This window comes from Salarias fasciatus, chromosome 8 (genome assembly GCF_902148845.1).
Source record: "Salarias fasciatus chromosome 8, fSalaFa1.1, whole genome shotgun sequence".
NCBI classification, from domain to species: Eukaryota; Metazoa; Chordata; class Actinopteri; order Blenniiformes; family Blenniidae; genus Salarias; species Salarias fasciatus.
Window position 1 is genome coordinate 12837295 of NC_043752.1, and position 24043 is coordinate 12861337.

The window sequence follows — 24043 nt, forward strand, 5'->3', positions numbered from 1 at the left end:
ATTCACTCCAAAGAAAAGACTAAAATAAATTACTGTTAAAGTCAAAGGTCTGGGACATTTGAAAAAAAAAAATGAGTCAATAAATATAAAAATGAAACTCTGATTTAGAAAAAGGGTTTTTTAGAGGTTTGCAAGACCAGAAAATCCTTCAAAACTAGAAAATCCTAGGTTTGATTATCGGGACAATCCTGAGAGGAGCAGGTTTTCTCCTGATATTCCCATTTGATGGATTCCGAAAAGATTCTCTATACTTTAAAGTTCCACTATATAATATGTCAACAAAGAAGCCTAAATGTGATTTTTCTAAATGAATTTCGAGATGCTCAAAAGATAAAATGCAGCCATTCGCAATAAGAAGAGGCGTGAAATTGAACAAATATGGTTCCTTGCCTCATAAAATCTAAATAATAACAGAATAATGTGATTTTTTTTTGTTATATGACAAAGAATAAATCATCAAAAACATACTGGCATTATCTTTCAACTACTCAACAACAAAACTCGTCTAAAAAGGTCTTTCCAGGTTTCCAGCTGCTCTTTAAGGTAAAAGGTACGGAGGAATAACCTGTTTTATGCAGCTTGAGGCTTGTTGACAATAAAAAACCATCAGCATGTCTCTCCAGGAGTCTTCTTGTCAACGTTAAATACGACTCCATGTGATTTGTTTGTGACCTGAACCTGAGTCCAGGAGATGAAGGTTTCAGTTTAACCCTTCGACAAGACGCTGCTTTTACCGAGCGTAAAGATCATTGTGGGTGTTTGTAGATTTCATCACAAAACCTGAAACTGTACGCCGCTTTTTTTGGCCTGATCTTTGTTTTTCGAGTCTGTTCAGCGTGAAAATCGAACCATCAAACGCTCCAATTTTCGCCACTCTGCCTTGTTTTGTCTGGATTTTCTTCAAGCCGAGTGTCATTGGAGAGTAAACTATGTGTATGCTTTCAGTCCTTTGTATTTTTTCTCTCCTCCGCCTCCCTTTTTTTTTTTTTTTTTTTTTTCCCCCTCTCTCTCGCCGGATGTGTGCGAGAGAGCCAATGCGCGCCTGTGTGTGTGTGTGTGTGTGTGTGTTTGCAAACGAACGTGTGCAGGCTTTGTTTTTCTTTTGAACATCCCTTTGATGTTGCTGTTTATTTATTTATTTCTCTGCCTGCAAAGGCCTTTCCTCGGCGGTTAGGGCTGCAGCGGATTGGGCGCGCGTTGCTCTGAGTGCCATCCATCAGCGAGGAGCCTCTCTGACGGATGAACCGGTGACCCCGGCTCCCTATAGCACATCAGCTCGGAGCTGGAGCTGCGCTGGGGGATTTTTGTTTTTTTAAGGAGACGTAGTGTAACCAGGAGGGCCTCTGCTTCATCGCCGCCCTGTCTGGCTGAGTATCAGTGTGCGTCACATGTAAAACAACTATTTCATCTCTGGCCAGGAGGCACTGCTTTACTTTGGTTCCTCGATAATAACGGAGCACTTTTCTCCACTTTCATATGGCTGATTTGATACCTGTTTCTTCTGCGTTGAGCCCACAATGAATGAAAGGCACAAAGCTCTCCTGGTTAAATCATCACTACAAAACTCGAGCAGTCATGTTTAGAAAAGATCTGCTTCTTTGTAAAAAGCCAAAGGGATAAGTCAGCGTGCATAGAAATGAGCAGGTAGACATGAGCTGTTAGCGAATGAACAAAAAAGCTCAAGATGAAGATCAAACCGTGGTTCTGGGTGGGTTTTTTTGGATTGAATCTGGCAGCTATAGGGCCACAGTTTGTTCATACACGTCAAGGTGAGGCTCTTGGAGGCTTTCAGGAGTTGTGGCTCCACATTTCATTTGAGAACAATTGAAGGTTTTCGTTGCTAAATTTAGTAATTTAGTGGTAACACGATGTAAATGGTTGTCTTTGACTTCATTAACACTCATTTTTCCATTTTGGAGTTATCAGATTATTCAAGTGATCATTTCAACATCACAATGTGAACGACTTTGTTAGATAACAATAAATATCTAATGATGGGAAATCAGATTTCTTCACGCATGTAAACCATTTAATCTGATCAATTTTGGGGTTTTTTCACATTACACGTTTGAAAATGTAAGTAGAAGAGAAAAGACAACATACGTAACACACATCAGCAGAAAGCTTTGAGTGAAGAAAAGATTAATTTTAAGTTCAGTGGCATGAAAAAAACATGCTCATTTAATCTCATTATATTTCAAGACTGAAAAAATTCCAATAATGAACACAAAAACATAGTTTCTCAATTATTGAACGGAACGAGTCCTGCTGAATCTGTCCATGGTGCTGAAACACCCCAAACAGAGACAAACTCATGGTCTCCCATCACACTGACTTGCATATTTTGCTAAGTTTTCATTGTGCTTATCCATTTAAACTCATAAATGTACAATTTGGGGCTGTTTAACTGTGGTTTATCAAACCACCTGTTAGTCCATTCTTGATTAAATCAGCATCATTTGACTTGTTGAATGGCTGAGCAGATTTTTTTTTTAAAAAAAGTAACATGCCCATAAAACCCACTGCGATTCTTTGGATGGAATATATTTCAATAAAAAATTACAGCTGTGTATTTCAGAGTGAAGCTGACCCGCTCTCCTCTCTGAGTTCATACGACTTTCTTTGTTGATTTTCCTGTTCTCTGAGAACTCTTTCAGACCGTGGCCTCCAGGATCATGTTCGGCTTGTCTCTTTGTCCACACGTCTGCCGCTCCTCGCACGGCGTCTCCTCTGGTGGATAGCCATCATCCATCAGTCTGAATGTCTCAACCTGTTGAGCAAAAACACTGACAGACACCCACTGAGACACCCTGACAGCTGAAATAAACCGGAGCCCCGGGGTCCTTTTGTCTCTGCTTACTCACACGATTGTGTCGACTAATATGCAGCTAATGATGCCAAACATGCACTCAGATTTCGGCTCCTGTTCAATTTACATTGCTTAAAAAGAAAATAACAGCTTTTAATTTACATTAAAATAGACCTATTTTAATGCTTAAGAGTTGTTTTATTTTTATATAATGAAGTCATGTTGTGCAAATGTAAGACAAGTTGAAGTTGCACAACCTACACGCGATAACGCCCGTGGACGTCGACTCGGTCCCGAAACCCAAAACTGCATTCGCGCTCCGCTCCACAGGTAAGATGCTTTACTGTACACGGCAGCCTGCTTATCATCAGATCCTGGAAACTCGAGCTCACATTCCTGCTGAAGTGGTGCTTTATCATTGGCTGCTGCCATTTTAATGCCTCCTAACCTTTCTCTTTTCTGAATTCCAGTAGCCACCCGCGCCCTGCAGACGGCAGACCGACCAACGGCGCTGCCAGTCTTTTCAGGCGCGCTGCCCGTTCTGTCAAAAATAAAAAATAACTTTGGAGAAATTCTAACAGGTGAACTTATGGATTTATTTGTCACCTGAAAAATGGGGGGGGGGGGGGGTTGTTTTGTGTTTGGTACAGGCTAATGTTACTTTCAGGATGCTGCTTGGATGACTGAGCCAATTCAGAGTAAGACAGCATCAAACAGTAATTCAGTTAAATAGTGACACAATGGGCAGGATAGAGAGACAGCAGCTCTGCAGCTCTACAACTGTAACAAAAACATTTTTTTCCGTGCAAACAAAAGTAACCGGACTTGAGAAGGGTAATAACTTTTAAGATGTGACTTGTAAAGCGATGAAAACCTGAAAACCAGAGGGAGACTGGACAAAGATGTAAAGTGATAGTAGACCGTGCGGCCGTCCGTCCTGAGCCAATGGGAGCTCAAGGCCACGCGGCACTACACACACGGAGATGAGAGTCTCCACACACTGACCTCCCTGCATTCTTTATGGAATAACTGATACTCACAATGAAAACTTCTTACTTACACCATTCTCCACGCCATTGTCAGGTTTGAGAGAAAACCCACCACTTGATAAATCTTTTTTTTTTTTTTTTTTTCTTTCCATGTTGAATGCACACTACAAATCTGAGCGCTCATTGAGAGGCTGGAGACGTGCGCGGCTATAAGATCGCTGCCTTTCTAAATGGGGCCGTCCTTCAACCGCTGCCATCAGCCTGAATGCAAGAAGATTACATTTGATTTCGCTGGGCGCAAACAGTGGCTCTTGTTGAATGAAGAGCTTGCCTTACTCAAACCATGAAAGAGACTTTTTTTTTTTTTTTGTCCATTGGCATGAATTCATTTGAAAAAATTCTGTGCTTTTCACATTGACCACTGCACTCATCTTTGACAATGGCCGTCCACGGGGGAACGAGCGCTCTCGACACCTCCGCGACCTCACACCATCTCCCGGCCCTTGACGAGGCCTTCAGGTGGACCCAGGATGAAAGATTTATAAGATATAGATTATGCAAACAATCGGTGTTGTTTATACGGACATAAATGCTTCTCCAGCAAATTAGGATTCAACAGGCAGGAAACAACGGTCTGTATTCAGTATATTCGTTCATCAAAGTCTCAACAAAAAAAAACCCTTTTCTTAAGAGACGACACAAAGTGTTTTTGTCTGCTGAGGAGTGTTTGACTCAGTTTAAATCTCTTTTGTTCTCGCCTTGGTTCAATCTGGTTTTCGCAATATCTGAGAGACAAAAAACACAAATCTTAAATAAATCCGTGCGGTTTCAAAGTCCAAACCAAATATTTGATCGATCTTTGAATCACAAAAGGGAGCTGTGACAAACAGAACCTCCAGCGCAGATAGACAGCGTGTGAAATATTTAAACAACTACGATTCTCATTTACAGTCAGTGGCTCGGCACATTGTAGTACAAAGTAAGACAGAGCTTAGCGCGTTGAATAGGTGAGTACATTTTCCTTTAAACACAAATGGCTTGGTCTAAAGCTCCAAATCAAAGCCTTTACATCGACATATATTTCATTCTTTTTTTTTACAAATGGAGGTAGAACTGAAGCTCTCACGCTCATCTGTTTTGCATCAAAACCTTCTAAACTGAGACAGACTGCTTCCTGAGAGCTGAGCTCACTGCATTGTGGGTACATCACAATGTCTTTCTGTAGAGATCCTGATCAAACTGTCAAAGATCGAACTATAGTGTTTCAGTTTCAGAAGTGAATATTGTTGATGTTACTAACAATCATTCTGTATTCAGGAGTGAATTCTGGGTCAATGAGGGCCTGATCCTTCGGGAAAGAGGAGTTTAGGGAAACAGCAACAGCTGCTCTTTCTTTTCTGTTCAACCAGGTGTTCATGAAAGCTAAAGCTAAATTCATTTGCTGTAAACCGCCACACACTGCTCAGTTTGGAGGCCTCGTTCCAGAACAGACGAGGAAACGTTCGGACATTATCTGTGCAAACACACCTAGCCGCAGGCTTCGCTAAGTAAAACCTCATTTACATTTGTTTTACTCGTCTCGTGTGTTTTTCTGTTGTTTCGCACCAATCCATGCTTGATACGGGGAGGAAGAGCACATTATCTGCTTGCCAAGGACCCAGCGCAGCGTCCTGAGAGCCAAACTGCTGGGCGGCGAGCAGAATCTGCCTGCTGAAGGTCTCTGGACATTTCTTTTGCTGCCTCTCTGGAGGGGGGGTGTGTGAATTCAGCATTTTGATCCCGGAGTGTAATCGAGCGTCTCCTTGTTTGGAGAACTGCTGAGGGATTGAAGCGCGATCAATCACCTCTCTCTGGACTGTCCGGCCGCTTTACATGTGGCTGAGGCCAAGCTGCTCAATGGTGGGAACAATGAGAAGAAGAAAAAGCAAACAAAGAGCTTGAAAAGTTTTCAGAATGCGCGGGACAAGCCGGCGTTTGAGTTCGGCTCATGGTTTTCTCATTACGCCATCGTAGCGAGACGACCACTCTCACTCAAAGGGCCATTTATCGTACGTCCGCCGCCAACACACACAGAAGGTCATTTGGCGTGTTTTAGGAGTAGTTAGTGTTGCGCCGGCCGATCGGGCTACAAGTGTTGGCTACTCCATGAATAAAGACGTGTTGTCTGACGCTCTGGAGCAGCGCTGTCCCGTGTATCGTCAAAATTGGTGGTTCACGTTAACAAGCACGCCAACACAATCATTCATCCGGTTTGACCCCCCCCTCCTACGTCTGGTCAAAGGAAGACCTGTAGGCCAAAAGCATTGTTGGCTTATTTAGCATAAAATGAGTGCATTAATACCCCGAGACTCAATTATTTCACAAATAGTTTGGTTGACACTGCAGGTTACAGGAAGCTGCCGACTTTGAAGACCTTTCGCTGGAGGCGACGCCGGGTTTTGGCACTAATTATGTATAACAGTATGGCATGTATCACTTGAAATTAGGCGGCTCATTCCCAACACTTTTTAAACTCTTCTCTGTGACAACTTAAACTCTCAGAGCAGAATCTGTGTCGGATGGAAGCGGATTGATTCAGGTGGTTGTTACAGACTTTTAATGGAATTCTATCGGAGATTTCCTGCATCAGCCACACGGACGTGTTAATTAAATTAGTGTTTTTAAAGTGACGGCAGAGCTGGGATCTCTCTGAAAAGCCCTCGACCGCATGACACAGCGTTTCGGGCTGCTGTGATTTTTTTCCCCTTCAGTCCCGGCTCTCCCGTCTCGCACGGTGGAATCAGACGATCATCTTTACCCATAATCCCCCCGCTGACTCCTTCCCCTTTCACTCACCTGATTAGAATTTCTGCCGTGGCCTCTGGGATTGGATGATTTCGACATATTTTATTTAACTGCTTTTGTAAGCCCTAATATTCAGCAGCTGTGATCTATGGCTGAATTACAATTTTCAGGGTCAAGGAGGGACTTGGCTGTGGAAGAGGGGTGGGTACAAGTGTTGCACTGGTAGGGGGAGATGGTGAGAGTGTGTGTGTGTGTGTGTGTGTGTCAGAGGGTTGAAGGGGTGGGGGTGATGGAAAAAGGAAAAAAAAAAACAGAGGAAAAAGGTAGGGAAGAATCTCACGAGTTGTCTTTAAAAATGAATGAGAAAATGGGTAATCCCAGAGTCGCAGCATGAAAAGAGGGAAAATCAATATGGCCTCTCAGTTCACTTGGGCCCTCACAAGTCCTTGAAATGAACAAAAAGTTGTGCATTTTGTTGCCACATCCATATGTCTCAATAGAGGGGTGTGTTTGTGTGTAAGGCGAAGATAGTGTGTGTGTGTGAGGACTGTAAGCCTGTGTGCTTCAGGAGCTGCAGCTTTGTGTGGTGGAAAATGTTCAGTTGGTTTTTAGGGAAACTTTGCCTCCTAAATATTAAGTTAAAGTAAATTATGTGAGTAAATGAGATGTTTGTGAAGCGCTTCAGCCGACCTGTAAAGGGAACGACGACCTGGACATCAGAAAACCCCGGAGAGGACAAAGCAGGATCTCTGCATGCGGTTAGTGCGACACTGCCATCAGAGAGCCGGGAGGAAGAGAAGAGGACGTATTACAGGTTCCGTAACCTTTGGACCCTCGATTCAATTGACCCCACGCGCCATCCTGCGGCAGGCCCCCCTCACAGGAATCCAATTGTACTTCCTGGCCTACGCGGAGAAAACTGGCCGGAGGGCTCAGAGATTGGATACCTTATCATGAAAATTTAATTGCCACCAACCATCTGAGGCAGAGGCTGCATGGGGGGGGTGGATATGTAACAGGCTTATGGGGGTAAAATAACCTTTTTTTTTTTTTTTAAACAAAATAAATAGACATTTCTGTCACAGTCCACCTTCAATCCACGTGAGCTACCGCTGGGTTATACCTAACGAGCGTACCTTCTCAGTCCACCCATCCACCCCCCGCCCCCTCCTCCTCTGTGCTCTCATGCTAAGCGATGCCCACCACCCCCCCTCCATAGTTCATTAGCGAGCTCCTCAGTAGCCTGTCATGGCGGATGTGCTCCATCAAAGCTGATCGACTCCCCGTTTTTCCAGAAAGATGTCGCGGGTTATCACCGCGCGCTCAGATCTCCGGCTACGGGAGGAGCGTGACTGGCAGGCCGTCTTTTGAAGACAGTGATTCCTCCACTGATGCCTCCCAGTTGGAAATTTAGAATCGTGTCTGTTAAGACACCGTATGCAAAGTAAATTACTGTACAGGGGCGAGTCCAACTAAACTCTCCCCGCTCGGAACGTCCAGGCCACTGAGTGCCTCGCGGGCAACCTGAGCTCTTTTGCACTCATCCTCGCCTCGCTCCCGTCTTCCACCTTGCCGTCGTTTGTATTTTAAAATGAAAACTCGGGAGACAAAATCACAGAATATAATCATTTTCTTCGAGTGCTTCAGAAACTTCACAAACCGGGGTTGTCTGATAAGATTCAGCTCAACGTCCGAGTCCGTCTTCGACGGCAGCGATTAGCCTGAGGTTGATCAAAATATAGGGTTTTCAATTAAAAGTCCAAGGGGCAGAGAAACATTAACTAAATAAATAAATGCATGGACGGGAGAAAACCCTTCGTCGGCGCCGCTTGCTTCATCTCCGCATTATCATGCAAATGACACTGCTGGTAACAACTGTACGTCTTTGTAGTGGTAAAGCGTTAATTTCAGTTCAAAGGTTGCGGCGGTATTCTACAGGGAGGCGGATGGAAGGTGCGATGGGGATAAACAGGAAGGGAGGGGGAAGGGGGGGGAAAGCTGAGCGGTTTAGCCCGGCTCAGCCGAGCTCTGACCCAGCTCTTTGTGTTCCTGTTGTCTCCATGGCGAAACATGTCAGAGCATCCTTAGCGTAAGGCCGGGATGTGCCTTCAGAGTCCATCCGTCTTCTTTAGGATGCGTCACTTCCTGTTCTTACCTCCAGAGTCGCTCCTGAGCAGGAAGTCTTCCGTACCAGTCACGACACAGGGTCTGAGATTCAGAGCTTCTTTAATCACAGATGTTAAACAACACGGACACTGACGGCGATCAGGAGAGTTATCTCTGGAAGTCTGGACTGGCCTCGGGTCTGATCGGCCAAACCGGAGCGAGAAAGATGAACCGATAAAACCCGGTCAAAAAAAAAAAAGAATAAAGAAAAGTCACACAAACAAGACAGACTTTGAAATTCATACATACAATTCAGCATCAACTCGGAACACACACTCGCACGTGTCCATGTATGTGCGGCCGCAGGCCCCGTGACTTCCTCCATAATGGGGGCCATTGTCGTTTCAGCGCGAACACAAACGCCAATAAAACGGCTGACGGCGCTGACGGGACGGGAGAGGAGACGGATAAAGGGCGCGGGGAGAAAAAGAAAGCCATTCTGCTGGGACGGGTGGCGTGTACAAATGGAGAACATGGCTCCTCTTCTGACGGCCATACACTGGAGCGAGTGTGTCTTTTTATTGGGGCGCATCCACCATACGTGCGCCAGTGTGTGTTTGCTGAATCAAACAGAAGAATATTCATTGTAGTGCTCAAACAGTGCCATTGTGTGTGCGTGTGTGTGGTGTTGTTTTTTTTTTCCTTGGTAACTGTTGTTGCAGGGCCTCTTTTAATGTGTGTGTGTGTGTGTGTGTGTGTGTGACAGCATCGTGGACACTCCTGAAGATGAAGCGCCCACCCTCCCGTTGTGATCCCACCACTGGCGCTGTTTATCCCGTTTAAGGCCCGCCCTCCGCCGGGGGACAGGCGGCTCAAACGACGCTTGTCACAATCCCTTGTCGTCTTAAATGGCTGACAAACATCCGCCGTTTTTCGTAATGGTGGAGGTTTTCTCGCCGAGGAACCTTCCTCTAACAACTTTTTAACGTAAAACCCCGGGCGCCGGGGGACGCGCACGAGGGCTGACGCAACATCCTGGTTGTGAAAGATCATTCCTGTAGGAAAAACGGTCTCCACTGTTCCAGTAAGAGAGGGAAATCATATCTATAGGATCACTTATCGCTTCAGCGCAGCCGCGCGAGGATCTGAACGCGGTTCAAGTTTTGAAAAGAGGATGTCTCAGTTCTCACAGGACAGCTCGGCTCGTGGACGTGCGCGGAAAGTGAAGGGGGGGGGGAGGGGGACACCCAAAGACTGGAGGAGAGCTTCAAAAATCACTTTTCAGACATCAAATAATTAATCACCCCACCCCACCCACGCACACTCCCCGTCCCCACCCCGCTCTCCACCCACTGTCTGCACGGAAGACGGAGCTGCAGTCACTTAAGGAGGGTTAACACCCGTCTAAATTAAATATTAAAAGGTGTCTGTACCTGCTGATATTGTTGCCCCTTGGAATAAGATATAACCTATTTTTGACAAGTTTTCATCCTCAGCCTTCTGCGGCGAGACGCTCCTCGGAAACCAAATCAGTGAATGGAGGGAGTGGTAGAAGTGTGTGTGTGTGTGTTTTGGGGGGGGCACCAATGAATAATCTACTTCATATTCCAATGACACCCATCGCTCAGAGAGAGAGAAAGAAAGGGATGAAGAGAGAGGAAGAGGACGAGATGGGGCGGTGGGGGGGGGGGGGGGGGGGGGGGGGGGGGGGGGGGTGATAGCCAACGTCTGCCGAGGTATCACATGACGGTGCTCCTGTTTAAATAATAAAACCAAATGTGGTCTCTAAACAAATCGTTATCTCCCCACCTCCGTGCGCGCTGCCTTCCCCCTGCCCCTCCCTCCCTTTCCCCGCTTTAAAAAAAAAAAACAAAAAAAAAACTTGTTTTAATGCCATTTCTTAATGAACATAATAGCTCGGCGCTAATAATGAAAAGAAAATAAAAACATCTAAAAACGCAGAGGGGCCCCCGAGTTGTCGCCGGCGCTCAATTATTTCCTTGTCAAGTGGGTCTGTTTTTAATGAGGCCCTGTGGGACTGACGTCTGTCAGTCAGCCCTGACTTTTTGACACCATTACAACTTCAAATAGAAGCCGCCGCCACGCTGCCTTCCACCGCTCACTCGCTAGCTACCGCTCCGCTCATCTGACAGGCTGGGAGGGAGGGGGGGAGGGGGGGAGGGGGGAGGAAAGGTGGCAGGAGAGGTAGAGAAAAGAGAGGGTGAGGGAGGAGAAGAGAGGGAGGGAGGGAAGAGGAGAGAGGGGGGGGCGAGAGGGAGAGAAAGACAGAGACAAAAAAAAAAAGAGGAAGGAGGAGAAGAGAGCACATCAGCATGTAGGTAGGCTACACACACACACACACACACACACACACACTCCGACGGGCTGGAAACACAATCACCGAGGGTCATTACCAGATGAGGTTTGTCAAACTGCCGGGAATTTCGTCCCCCCCCCCCTCCTTGTTGCCTTTCCTCCCCCATGCCTCCTTGTTCCCTTCCTTCCTTAACCCCCCCCCTTACACACACCTTTTTTTTAACCCCTCTTTTCTGCCATTTTTTTCTCCTCCGTGATTCCTTGACTTTAATGATAAGTCTTGGTGGGTCGGCCCCGCGTGGGACGGTCGGAGCCGCACTATTTTGTTGGCTATTAATTTGAGGCTTTGAAGCCTGTGAGATAGTGGCCAATAGCGGAGGGTGTTTCGGGGGGTGGTGGGGGGGTGGGTTTGGCTCCCCCCACCATCTTCGAAAATGAAGACTATGGCCCTGAAACAGAATAGCAAATGTCCTCACTGGGAACCGTCGCTCTAACCACAAAAGACACACGTGCTCCTCCATCTGCATGTGTGTGTGAAAATGTGTGTTCTGAAAATCCTCCCAATATGCTCTTAAATTCAGACACCCCCCCCCCCCCTTTTTTTGAAGAATGGCTTTCCCCTGAACAGTTAAACAGCAGTAAACTGAAGCATGCACATTTTTTTTTTTTTCAAACAGCTGTAAATGCATCACATCGTCAGATAAACACAGAAACGGGGGGGGGGGGGGGGGGGGGCACCGCAGTCTTCAGAAGCCGACATCGAGAATAAAAAAAAACAAAAACAAAAAAGGTACAAGTTCTAAAACAAGTTAGATCCACTTACGGAAGAAAGAAACATAAAAGCTTTTAATGATGGAGAAAACAAAAACAAAACAGAAGCTAAAACCTCGAAATCCACACGTTTCTGGTTGGTCCGGGTGTGCAGTCTGCACAGAATCAAGAAGACATGTCATTAAAGGTCATTCTGAATAACTCTGAACATCATAAAATATACAGCGACTAACACAGACACTTTCAATTCAGACCTTTTGCATTTATAAATAAATAGTAATGGAATCACTTGCAATGAAAACGCTACACAAGACTGAAGTGTTAGCACGCACAGTATGAAGACCGTGAGTCTTTTCTTTTTCTACAATAACCGATAAAAAGTTCCGTCGGAGGGGCTGAGCCACATAATGTAGACAGCTGACCCATTATTTCGACTGTATTTGTGAGGATTGGGGTCGGAGAAGAAGGAAAAGATATTCTGATGGTCGATTCTCTTGAAAGGTTCCAAATAGCTGCAGACAAACAGCTCTGATGACGTGAATGGAAGCTGGAGTGACCGGTGCCGTGCGCCTATTTCCGGCTGCGCTGAGCCTTTCTAAAGCAGGAGTGTGAACACATCTTATCTAAAGGCACTGTCCTCTGAGCTGTGTGTGTGTGTGTCTATGTGTGTGTGTGGTGTGTGTGTTTCATGAAGAACAGCTGAATCATTTAGTCACAGAAGCTCATACACACTGCAAGTATGTGAAACTATGCGTCAATGTGTCAATCGACGTGCCCCCCCCCCCCCCCGAGTTCACGGCTGTCACTCGTGCGCGGAACTTCACCTTCGCGCTGCCTTTTGTGCACGCACACACACGCATATTCTGAATAACACTTAAACCACTTCTGCTACAGAAAAGTGGGAAATTGAAATCTGCTGAGTTACAAAAAAAAAAAAAAAAAAAAGTTCACCTGGGACAGGAGGGGCTGCGACGCCACGCCGAGGACGACTCCATGAAATATAGCAACTATCATAAAAACTCCGTTTGCTCCCTGGGCGTGCGAGCAAAGAGCCTGACTGGGAGAGATGGGGGAGAAAAAGAAAGTGCAAAGTGGGGAAGAAGAAAAAAAATAAAATAAAAGAGAGAAAAGGTAGAGAAGAAAGAAAAAAAGAAACAGCGAACACGAAAGAAGAGTGAAATGGGGAAAAAAACGCTCCCTGTCAGGCTTTGGAAACAGTGATTCATGGGGACCATTTGTCCTAATTACAGCAGAACAACGCTTTTGTCGCTATTAATCACGCGTGTGTGTGTTTGTATTTGTGTCGAGGGGGAGGGCGTGCGTGTGTGTGTGTGCGTGTGTGTGTGTATATATGTTTGTACAGGGGGAGATCAGTGGCCTCGCAGATTGAAATAGATGGCCAGGATGATGGTGAGGAGGATGATGGCTCCGAGGATGAAGACCAGGACGCGGTTCTGGATGATCCTGCGGAGACAGAGACGAGAACGCAATCAGTGAAAGTTCACAGCAGCCGGCGCGAGTCAAACGGCCGCATGTTTATGTGCAAATAAAACGAGCCAGCCATGCAGCGAAGGCTTATCGTGTTTAATAGTTACCAGAAGGCCCGAATTTGTCAGTGTACAGTCACTGGCATGAGAGAGAGAGAGGAAAAAAAAAAAAAGACGACACACCCGCAATATTCTTAATATGACTGTCGTCTGAAGAAGACGGGACCGGCTCCCGGCCTCGGAAGATGCCATACCGACGCGTGTTCACATGTGAACAGGCAAAAACAGAGCCAAACACTTATAAACAAGCGTGACACGCAAATATATACACGCACATAGCAGACAGGCTCTAAAACTTTATTTGCACAATAAAGTGGAAAAAGTGGCTCAGTAGTTTCCTGGAGGTCATAAAAATCGCTGAATTACTGATGGAATTTGCCATAAAACGACTCACTCTTTCGCGCGTTTAAATTTTTTTTTTTCCTCCCCTCCGTGGCTGAAGTGAACTCGACAAGAAACCCCCCCCCCCCCCCAAAAAAAAAAAAAAAAAAAGATTAAGGAGTGTCGGAGGAAAGGAGCTGTGCGGACCTCCGGCATCTGGGGAGCAAAGCAACTTATCTCCTGTGTGGATATCTGGCCCCGAATTCTCCAGAGTTTGTGTCACCACAGACACACACTCACACACACACACATTCCTAACCCTCCGCTGCTCCTGACAAATGAGAGAATTATCACATTTGCTGACATGTGGAGGGGTGGAGGAGAGGCCGTGCGAGGGGGGCACTGTCCACTTCTCTAAGCAGGAGATGAATAGCCCATGCTGCGGCCATTTATCACTGTGGAGGGGGGGGGGGGGTTGCTCAGTCACCCTGCTACCCTCTAAACTCCGACTATTTGAGGAGTGGGACACACACACACACACACACACACACACACATACATATACACACACACACAGGCTCTTCTTGCGTTCACCTCAACTCGCCACTTAGTTTTGAGCCCACGGCTATGGAAGAAAGGCTGACAAAAATACAACCGTGCGCAGTGTTGTTATGTATCACAGAGACGCTTTCATGCTTACATCTTTGTGTTTTCTTTGTGTGTATTCTTTTGCAGAGAAGTGTCCTTTCTGGTCTACTTTACACAGCGACTTTGCAGCAAAAAAAAAAAAAAAAAAAGAAAGGAAAACCTCTCCAGCCACTTACAAAACGAACAGACTTTCTTTAACCATGAAATCCAGGATGCGGAGATAAACTAACGGCGATAACCGATCACCACTAACTTCACCGGGTGACGCCAGAGAGCTCATTACAACTCATAAAGAAGTGTTTCTAAGTGGCGCCGCTTCATAAGCAGACAGTTTATTCTTGAATAAATGCATACATTATGGTGACAGTGTCACGTTGTCGAGAGCGAACCATCTCGGCGACGGCGAGGGGGTGGGGGGGTGGTGGTGGGGGGGTTGGAAATTAGACGCGGTGTTATTTTTATACCCCCGCCGCCGCCGCTGCAGGTCCTGTCTCGAGCCACGCTCAGGCTTTCACCTGACAGGCGAAAACACAAGCAAAGCTGCGACAGAAATAAAACATTGCTTTGCATTTGTCAGACGTCCGCGCGCCGCCGTGGCGGCGGGAAAGCGGATTAGAGACGCGGCGATACGTCGACCTGATTGGGCGGAGGCGATTGGCTGAGGCCGGCTGGGGAGGAGATCCCAGCAAAGCGCTAATCACGGCGTGCTTAGCAAGGCCACGTCTCCCTCTATTAATTGACATTCATTATTTACGATGATTATTTATCCCAGCCAAATACCCAGAGGAGGCGCTTGTGTGTGTACATGTGCGTGTGTGTGTGTGTGTGCGTGTGTTTGTTGATGTTTCAACAGGGGAAAAAGACGAGAGGGCAGCAAAAAAGGCTTTAGTGGAAGAAATGAGCAGGAAGTCGGTTTTAGCCTCATGGATAAGGCGCCGGGGTCTCGGTGTGGGGGCGGGGTTCTGTAAAAACTGAATTTATTCAATATTTATTTCTTAAAAAAGGCGCCTTAACAACACAGGACGACTTCAAACACACCAACGGTTCAAAGCAGGAGAGACGACCACCGCGTGGCGATTTGACAATTTCTCTGTCTGGGGACATGTGTTGCTGAAAAATAGGTCTGAATTCATGCTCTGCAGGGCGTATAGTGGTCAGTACTGTCACCTCACAGTAAAATGTTCCCCTGTTTGAGTCCAGACTGTTCACGTTCTCTAAGTACTTTAGTTTCCTGCTTGATACAAAAAGTGAACTGGTGAAATGTTTGAGACGAAATAGATCTAATCTAATGTGACGATCCGTCTTTAATGCTCGCAACAATTCAAGTACAACGAAAAGATCCTGTGAAGTTCATGAACTGAGCGTCACCTTTGACCACAGGACCTGTGAGCAGACACACACACACATACACAGAGTCCCAGACAGACTGGGAGGAGTTAGTGTAAGGGGTAGAGTCATAATTCAGATGATTGATGCTGAAATGTGTTTAAAAAAAGGCTGCCTGTGACACTGTAAAGAGCCACAGTCTTTCCCACTGTTACACTAGCAGCCGGATATGAAAGCTGTCACCTTCCTTTCAACTGACACCGAGGTAAGAAGGCTGGAAAATGTCTTCTTAGGTTACATTATACCCTGGGTGGGAAGTTTTGCTTTATCAAATGGAATCGCAAGCGCACAAAGCGACACGATTCAATACTTGGTGAAGACTTGCTAATCTTCCATTCAAGCCTATTAGTTTGGGTTTGTCATGACAATTAGCATTTCTGAGGAGGAAAAAAAAAACAATATACACAGATCATTTTCATAATCCTCTGGAAAACTAATTTGCATAATGTGACTTAGAGATTTAATCTAAACATTTGTGTTGTGTATCCCACTTTGAAAGACGAGCGCCTAAAGCAGGACTTCCTGTTAGTTTGTTAACAACAGAAGCAGCCGAGATAAAACCCACAGAACAGAACACCTGCCCCACCAAAAAAAATACCCCAAAAAAGGGGAGGGAAAAAAAAAAAAAATTGGGAGGTGGTGAGAGTGAAGAACATGGTTTTTCTCTGCTGTATGGTTGATCCCGTCCTGACACGTGGCCAGACAGAACAGAACTTATCAAACCGGATCCATCCTCCAGTTTTGACACTTGACATGGAGGTGGGGGGTGAGGAGTGTGTGTGTGTGTGTGTGTCTGGGCAGGGGGGGGTTGGAAGGATTTTGGGATGTGTGAGTGATGCACTGAGCGCATGTACAAGAGTGCAGACGTTACATGCTGACCCACATGCACACTCCTGGTTCACACACTGAGTTTGAGGAGGCTTACCTTCACCCCGCTTCCTACTATGATACTATGATCCCAAAGTATTTTCTCTGACTCTGAGCTCCTCGCAGCGGAAAAAAAAAAAAAAAAAAGTCTTCTCACATGAAGACGGGCCAGCAGTAACTCTGAGTGGAATGACAGCACATAGGACTGGCTATTCTATTGGCTCCTGATGTGCCTTCAGCGCAGGCAGCCAGTCAGATAGAGCCTTACTAGACAGAAGTACACAGAGATGCAGCACTGATGTGTGTGTGTGTGTGTGTGTGAGAGAGAGAGAGAGAGAGAGAGAGAGAGAGAGAGAGAGAGAGAGAGAGAGAGAGAGAGAGAGAGAGAGAGAGAGAGAGAGAGAGAGAGAGAGAGAGAGAGGAGAGAGAGAGAGGAGAGAGAGGAGAGAGAGAGAGAGAGAGAGAGAGAGAGAGAGAGAGGAGAGAGAGAGAGAGAGAGAGAGAGAGAGAGAGAGAGAGAGAGAGAGAGAGAGAGAGAGAGAGAGAGAGAGAGAGAGAGATGGACAACTGCAAGAAAGAGAAGAAATATGGGTGCAAAAAGTAAAGAAAGCAGGCTGGTCGGAAACGGACAATAAAGCAGCTGAAAACAAGAGAAAGGGCTGAAGGAGAGAGGGAGAGAGAGAGAGAGAGAGAGAGAGGAGAGAGAGAAGGTCCGTTTACCCGGGGAGGCAGAGCTGGAGGAGAGGCTCCTCGGAGACAGATGAAAATAATGAGGACTTTTCTGTCAGGAAAGATTTACAAAATCGTACCAGTGTTATTAAAATTTAAAATCTCCCATTTTTTTCCCTTTTTCTTCCTTCCCACCCTCTTCCTCCCTCCCTCTCTTCCTCTCCCTGTTTTTTCCCTCCTCTTCCAGCAGCACAGCCTTATTACCAGCTTTAATGAGCACCAGGATACACCTCAGCTGTGTGTGTGTGTGTGTGTGTGTGTGTGTGTGTGTGTGTGTGTGTGTGTTGGGGTCCAAGTCCCTGGTTCCTCTATCAGCACCCCAGATTCCCCAGTTCCTTAAATGATGTGTGTTTGCACACGCACACACGCACACACACACACACACACACACACACACACACACACACACACACACACACACACACACACACACACACACACACACACACACACACACACACACACACACACACACACCTACCTATCAGACAGATAACACCCCTTACCCCAAAACAAAAACAGTCTGAGTGAGGCAGACATAAGCAGATAGGCCCATCCCACCTTAAAACACACACACACACACACACACACACACACACACACACACACACACATACACACACACACACACACACACACACTGCACAAAGAGCAAACTTAGCTGCAGAGTTGCATCTCTCAGGCCCTCCCCGATCCCTCCTCTTTCCACAAGTAGACCAATAAAATAAAAATCAATGACTGTCTGAGCCATTCTGGCTCTCCTCCTTCTAAACCCTGGGAATATACAGCATGGGAGAGGAGGAGGGGGGTGTGGGGGTGGGGTGGGGGGGGGGGGACGGGGTGGGGGGTGAGGAGGGGAGGGGAAGGATCAATGTGTTCACAAATGGTTTGAGTGATGGACACGGAGGTGGAACACTGGTGGGGGTAAGTCCTAACTAATGCCCGGACTTGTTACCACAAACTAATACAAATAAATGTTTCATGGCGGAGGCAGAACGTGTTTGCTCTCCGCGCATGCAAACAAACGCACACACACAAACACACACACGACAAAAACAAAAGGCTGAGCGAGATGGGCCTCCGATCAATCCGTGGTGAGCGGCAACGGCCGGCGAAGACGCGCAACGTTCCGATGAAAGTGAACGAAACGAGGCAGAACGGCTGCGAACCGCCGGATCAGGTTCACGTTGCCGTGCAGAGATAATGACTTGACCTGTTTGTCGGAGAGATCTGATCCCGCCACGTATGTTCAGCCTGCTGCCCCGGAGGGGGCGTTCAAGATAAATGATGATTTCAGAAACATGAACACACACACACACACACACACACACACACACACACACACACACACACACACACACACACACACACACACACACACACGCTTATACACAGCCAGAGTGGGTCTTTAATTGGAAGCTGTTTACTGTAATTATTTAAAGAAGAACAGCATCGTATAATTCCCTGAAGAAAAACAATACTTAAAGACTTGCCCACACCTAAACGCTCACAGCAGTAAAACTACAACTGATTACTTCATTAATACATACGGATATGTACAACGATGAACTCCTGTATTGATTCATGTGTAGTGAAACTCCCTTGAATGTTATTGTAGGCTAACACACAAAAAAATGCATTTAAGTTGATTGAATATGAATCTTTAAACTGAAAATTGTTCTCATTCTGTCCCGATTGATACACTTATTTACTAATTCATGTTTCCTTGTCAAAATATCAGAAAATATCCTTAATGTGTTACATCTCCCAAAAAAAGATTTCTTGTCTAAAATGATAAAATGAAAAGCCAAAAATGATTTTTAGCACTGAATTACACTCGAATTTACATTTCAGAAACCAAAATTTCACATTTTAATTGAAATATTTACTATTTTTTAAGGAAAAATGGATTTTTCCTTCAACGTATTAATAATCTAACAGTTTGTTACTATTTTATGTCCAAATTATTGATCCCCAAAAGGGTAACAGACCTTTTTCTGACCTGTATTGACAAAATCATAAAAAAAAAAAAAAAAAAAAGGAAAAAAAATTACAACTGAAAAAAAAAGTGACATTAAAGATGGACAGGTTTTTATTTGGAAGATGTGGTTGGAGCAAGGTATTTCATGTCAGCCTGATTCTCTCCCGCTTTACTCCCCTCCTCTCCACCAACGAGATGCAGGAGAACAGCGCCGGGGCCCTGCAAGTTCATCCATTTTTTATTTAGCCGGCTAACAACCCCGGCCAGCAGCAGCCGAGACTGGGACCCAGTTCTCTCCCGGAAAAGTGGTGCAAGGAGGAAGGGAGGGGAGGGAGGGCAGGAGGAGGAGGAGGAGGAGAGAGGAGGAGAGAGGAGCGAGGGAGGTAGAAAGAAGGAGTAAATTTAGCGTGGGAGGCAAGAGTGTGTATGCAAGGATCCGCGAGTGTGGGAGAGATGAGACGGAGGATGGAGAGAACGAGGAGATGGGAGAGGGAAATGGAAAAGAAAAAAAAAAAAAGAGGCAGAGAGGGTGAAAGAGGAAGAGAGAACACGCTGCAACTGTGTCTGGAATTTTTAAGAACTTTTCTTGCCGCCAGCGATTTCAGGTAGCTGCTGCAGCTTCTCCTCATCCCGGTGTGATGTACAGGTGGCTTCTCTGAGCTCCGAACACACACACACACACACACACACACACACATCATTCCCTCGCCCCAACCTCCGCCCTCCTCCGTCCTCCCTCCATCGCCGCCGCCATCATCTTCCTCCTCCAGATCGTGGCTTAGTCCCCCTCACTCTCACATTTAGTTCTTATATTACTTTTTTCTTCTTAGTTTAACTGGAGGAGTGTGTTTAAAGCAAGGCTTCCCCTCCTTGTTTTCTTTTTTTTTCTTCTGTTTGGCCTGTGTGTTTATCAAGGCGCCGGTTCACAGTCAACAGGACACCGTCATCCGTGCACGTTTACAAACTGACAAAACACGCTTACACAACCTGATTCAGTGCTCCACTGCCGTTATACTGGTTAGTCCCTCTCCATATAAACTCGAGTGTTACGTTAACAAACATTTTTTTTTTTTTTTCTTTTTGTGGAGTGTCAATTAGAGTGTTGTAATAAGATGTTATAGTCCAGTAACTCAGCACGGTGTTGCAGGACGATGTCAGGTTTTCTGTGCAGGACCGGAGTAAGTTTAATAAAACGGATCAGAATAGATATTTCACACACAGTGAAGGAAAATTTCATTCAAACTTAGTGGGATTTTCTTATGAGAGCCGAATCGTTCAAAGATAGAGATTCTTGTCATTCAGTTGTGTTTAAAGCTTGAACAACAACTTAATGTAGTATTTACTCAGCCAAAAATAATCAACAGCTATTCTTTTTTTTTTTTAAACTGTAATTCCAACTAAGAAATCATTTGATGTTCCTTCAGTGCTTCATGATACTATTGTACGTTTTTTTTTTTTCAGCTTGTAAACTGTTGATTGGGCCAAAAACATTTTTCCAAGCTGCAGAATTTCGTGTAGTTTTTCTGATACCTGACATTCAAGACCAAACAACTCATGAAAAGAGGGAGAAAAGCACCAACAGATGAATAAATATTAAACACAGCATTCAGAGTCCAGATTTCCTGATAAATGGACCTGACTTTGCGCAGTTTCCCCAACTTCAGCAATCTCAAAGTGCTTTACACCGTATTTCACACACTCAAGGTTCAATGTCTGGCCCAAGGACACGCCGATATATGGACGGAACGAGATGGAGGATCAAACTGCCAGTCTTGGACGAGAACATGCTGCAGCAAAGGAAACTCGGTCGTGGTAAAAAAAGCAACTCTAAATCCATTATGTTTCAGTTTTTTGCGATGACACTTAATCCTCCTCCAGGATGTTCGAACAAATCTACAGAATATCTTGAAAACAGTAAAGAAAGTTTACCTTGGGAAATTGATGACATTTTGGAATCAATCATGATTAATAATTCACTTGACTTACTTCATTTGAACATCCCTTTATTTATAAAGACTGCATTCTTGAAAATAGCATAAATATTACTTAACATACATTTAAGTTTTGCAGTTTGCAAACCTGACTTCTTCTTTATTCCACATCATCTTGAGAGTAATAAAACATGTAAAAAGCACCGACCTCACAGACTGATACCTGACATCCGGCACCTCCTCCTCTCCTTTCTGCAAAGATTTCCCAAGATTTCACAAAAATCCCCCTTGTATACATGCAGTGAGGGCCAGGGGCCAGCTGCAGATCAGATTACTGGCCCCAGTCAAACAAGGGAATACCATCAGCCATGAGAGCCGCAGGCCCCGAAAACCATGATGTCCATAAACTTTTACTGTTTTGTCCAGTATTGAACAGTCATTAAAGCACATAAATCATAAGTGCTCTGCTGCTCGATTTCTTTTCCTTTCTTTCTTTTTTTAACGTAACAAGTGCATTGCTATATTGGTGTGAAGGAAAAAAAAAGCAGAGTGACACACAGCTGACATCTGACACCGACTCTATTGTGAAATCTAAACCGCGTTGTTCAAACTAACAGAATCAAATGAGTTCGATAAAAAAAAAATAATTGATTTTTTTCAGTGTTTAAAATAATTTAAATGTACACAAAGTGGAAAATGAAGCATCTGTTTCCTAAGTCTCTTATCTTCACAAGAACTTTTACTGACGGCTTCATCTTGTTCCTTCAACAGGAAAATAAAACGCTGAACAGATAAATGCTTTAAACTCTCTGGACCTGAAAAAGCCATCTGTTTAGGATTCCAGGACAAAGAAGCCACGAGGATATTAGTGTTTATGTCTGAGTCTTCATATGAACTGGTGAGGAAGAAGATCCTCTGCACCGTGTTTGTTTGCCATTTTTAAGCCGCTCTCCCAAATATTTGCTTCCAGTCCCGTGTGGTTTTGGTTTTGCATCCTGTGTGTCTGCAGATGCGGGTCATGTCGTAAATTTGCCCACGAGCGCGCACGAGAAACATACACAAGCACACCGATACACACTTAGGCACGCACACGAGATGGACCTTCTCCATACGAATGTGCCTGCAAACATTCATATAGGCCCAACTTTCAAAAAATGGCACATTTTCATATGTACACCAACTTTTTTTGTGTAAAATCTGTGATGTTTCTTTTCCACATGCAATAGAATAAGTAGTTGGTCATTTCTGGTGGGTTTCAGACCGTCACAGTTATCTATATGACGGCAGGAACTCCAAGTGTGAAGCAAGAAGCTAAAGCATTCGCCCTCTGCTGATGGGCCGAGGTGGAAGGTCGAGTTCGCATGTCAATGCTGACTGAATGCCGACTGGCCGAGTCGTAGGTAGAGCAAGAGAAGCATGAACGTGACCTTGTGACCGCCGGGATGCTCTTTTGCCCTTGCTCTGTCCTCCAGGCACCAAAGGACAAGGTTCACCGTGTCAGATTATGTAAAGGACTGTGCAATAGCAGTGTTGCACGCGTGTGTGTACGTGTGTGCGCGCACCGAGGCACTGCTGGGTAGAATATGTGTAAAGTGCAGCATTGCGATCTGATGTGAAATAGGAGAGAACAATTAAAGATTATGAGAACTGTCAGGTCGAACTTGCTTGGACATGCAGGTAGGCAGAGTGGGGAGAGAGAGAGAGAGAGAATGTAGGGGTATAATGTCATCCTACAACCCCCCCCATTTGACACTACAAGGGGAAGCTTTAGTCAGTCTAAATAATCCATGCTGTCCCATTAAATTTGCAGACTAGCTTCCCTCGGCCAAGTGCCTCGGCAGAGAGACGGAGGGCTGGTATTGAACTGGGAGACGTTAGCGAAGGAAGTCAGGTAATTGATCAGAATGAACATTCGCAGCAGAATTTTACATGGAAGAACTCACAGATTCAATGACATTAAAGCCAAGACTGGATTGTCAGGTATGAAGGAAAAACATGGTTTAGAGTGAGAAAAAAAAAAAACCCAGAACTTTGAGTGGCACTGATTTGCTCATGATTGCCTGTCTCACCACCAAATCTCACCTCCAAGTCCCGAACCCATGAAAAACAACCATTTGGAGCGTGCGGGGGAAGCCAGTGCTGTGACAGCGATGGTTGCAGTAACAGCATTATTGACTTGTTTCTCCAGCAACATTTGCTTAGTGTTCTGGAGGCCCGATCAATAAGACTGTGAGCTCTGAAGCCCGGCTAATCAGGGCTCGCAGCCATGCGGGGTCAGTCTTCTGCAACAAAAAAAAAAAAAAAAAAAAAAAAAAACTCGGAAAGAGAAAGACGAAGTAAAGAAGCAACAAAACGGGAAATCATCGGGGGGCAAAAGAAAGAGAGGAGGGATTTCTGAGACGGAGGCGACAACAGGCTGAGTTTGCCGACTATGAAATCTGCTTTAAATCATTGCTTTCCTTATTTCCACCGTGAGAGGTAAACTCGTGTGGCATCCGCTCTCTCCATCTCAGCTTGAGTGTGGGCGTCAGGCACCATGAGAGATGCAGATTGCTGCTTCACCTCTGCTTTCCCCGCGAACCGCGGTTCAGAAGTCAAGGGGCATCTGGGTTGCTCTGGGACTTTTGGAAATAAAAGAGGCGATCCATATTTGCAGAATCCAGTTGTGAGATCTCCAGAGGACGCGCGGTGCTCGACACAGATATGGAAGGAGGGAGTTAATCAGGAGCATGTTAGCATTAATATTCAGATGGGAATTCAAAGGTTTTTAAGAAAACAGAGTCAAGCGGGCTTAATGACACGACAACAGGTTAAGTCTTGTGGAAATTAAAGGACTGCTGTTTGCGCGCCTTATAAAT

At 45.4% G+C, this 24043-nt stretch overlaps 1 protein-coding gene across 4 annotated transcripts in view; it reads right to left on the minus strand.

Moving 5' to 3' along the window:
- Positions 1-11266: 11266 nt before the first annotated feature.
- The window catches only part of vti1a (vesicle transport through interaction with t-SNAREs 1A), a 108868-nt gene continuing 96091 nt past the window's right edge, over positions 11267-24043 (minus strand). For all 4 annotated transcript variants that reach the window (XM_030097347.1, XM_030097348.1, XM_030097350.1 and 1 more), the window contains one exon: positions 11267-13239. In XM_030097347.1, the coding sequence (XP_029953207.1) occupies positions 13146-13239 (94 nt within the window). In that variant the 3' untranslated portion in view covers positions 11267-13145. The remainder of the gene's footprint in view (positions 13240-24043) is intronic.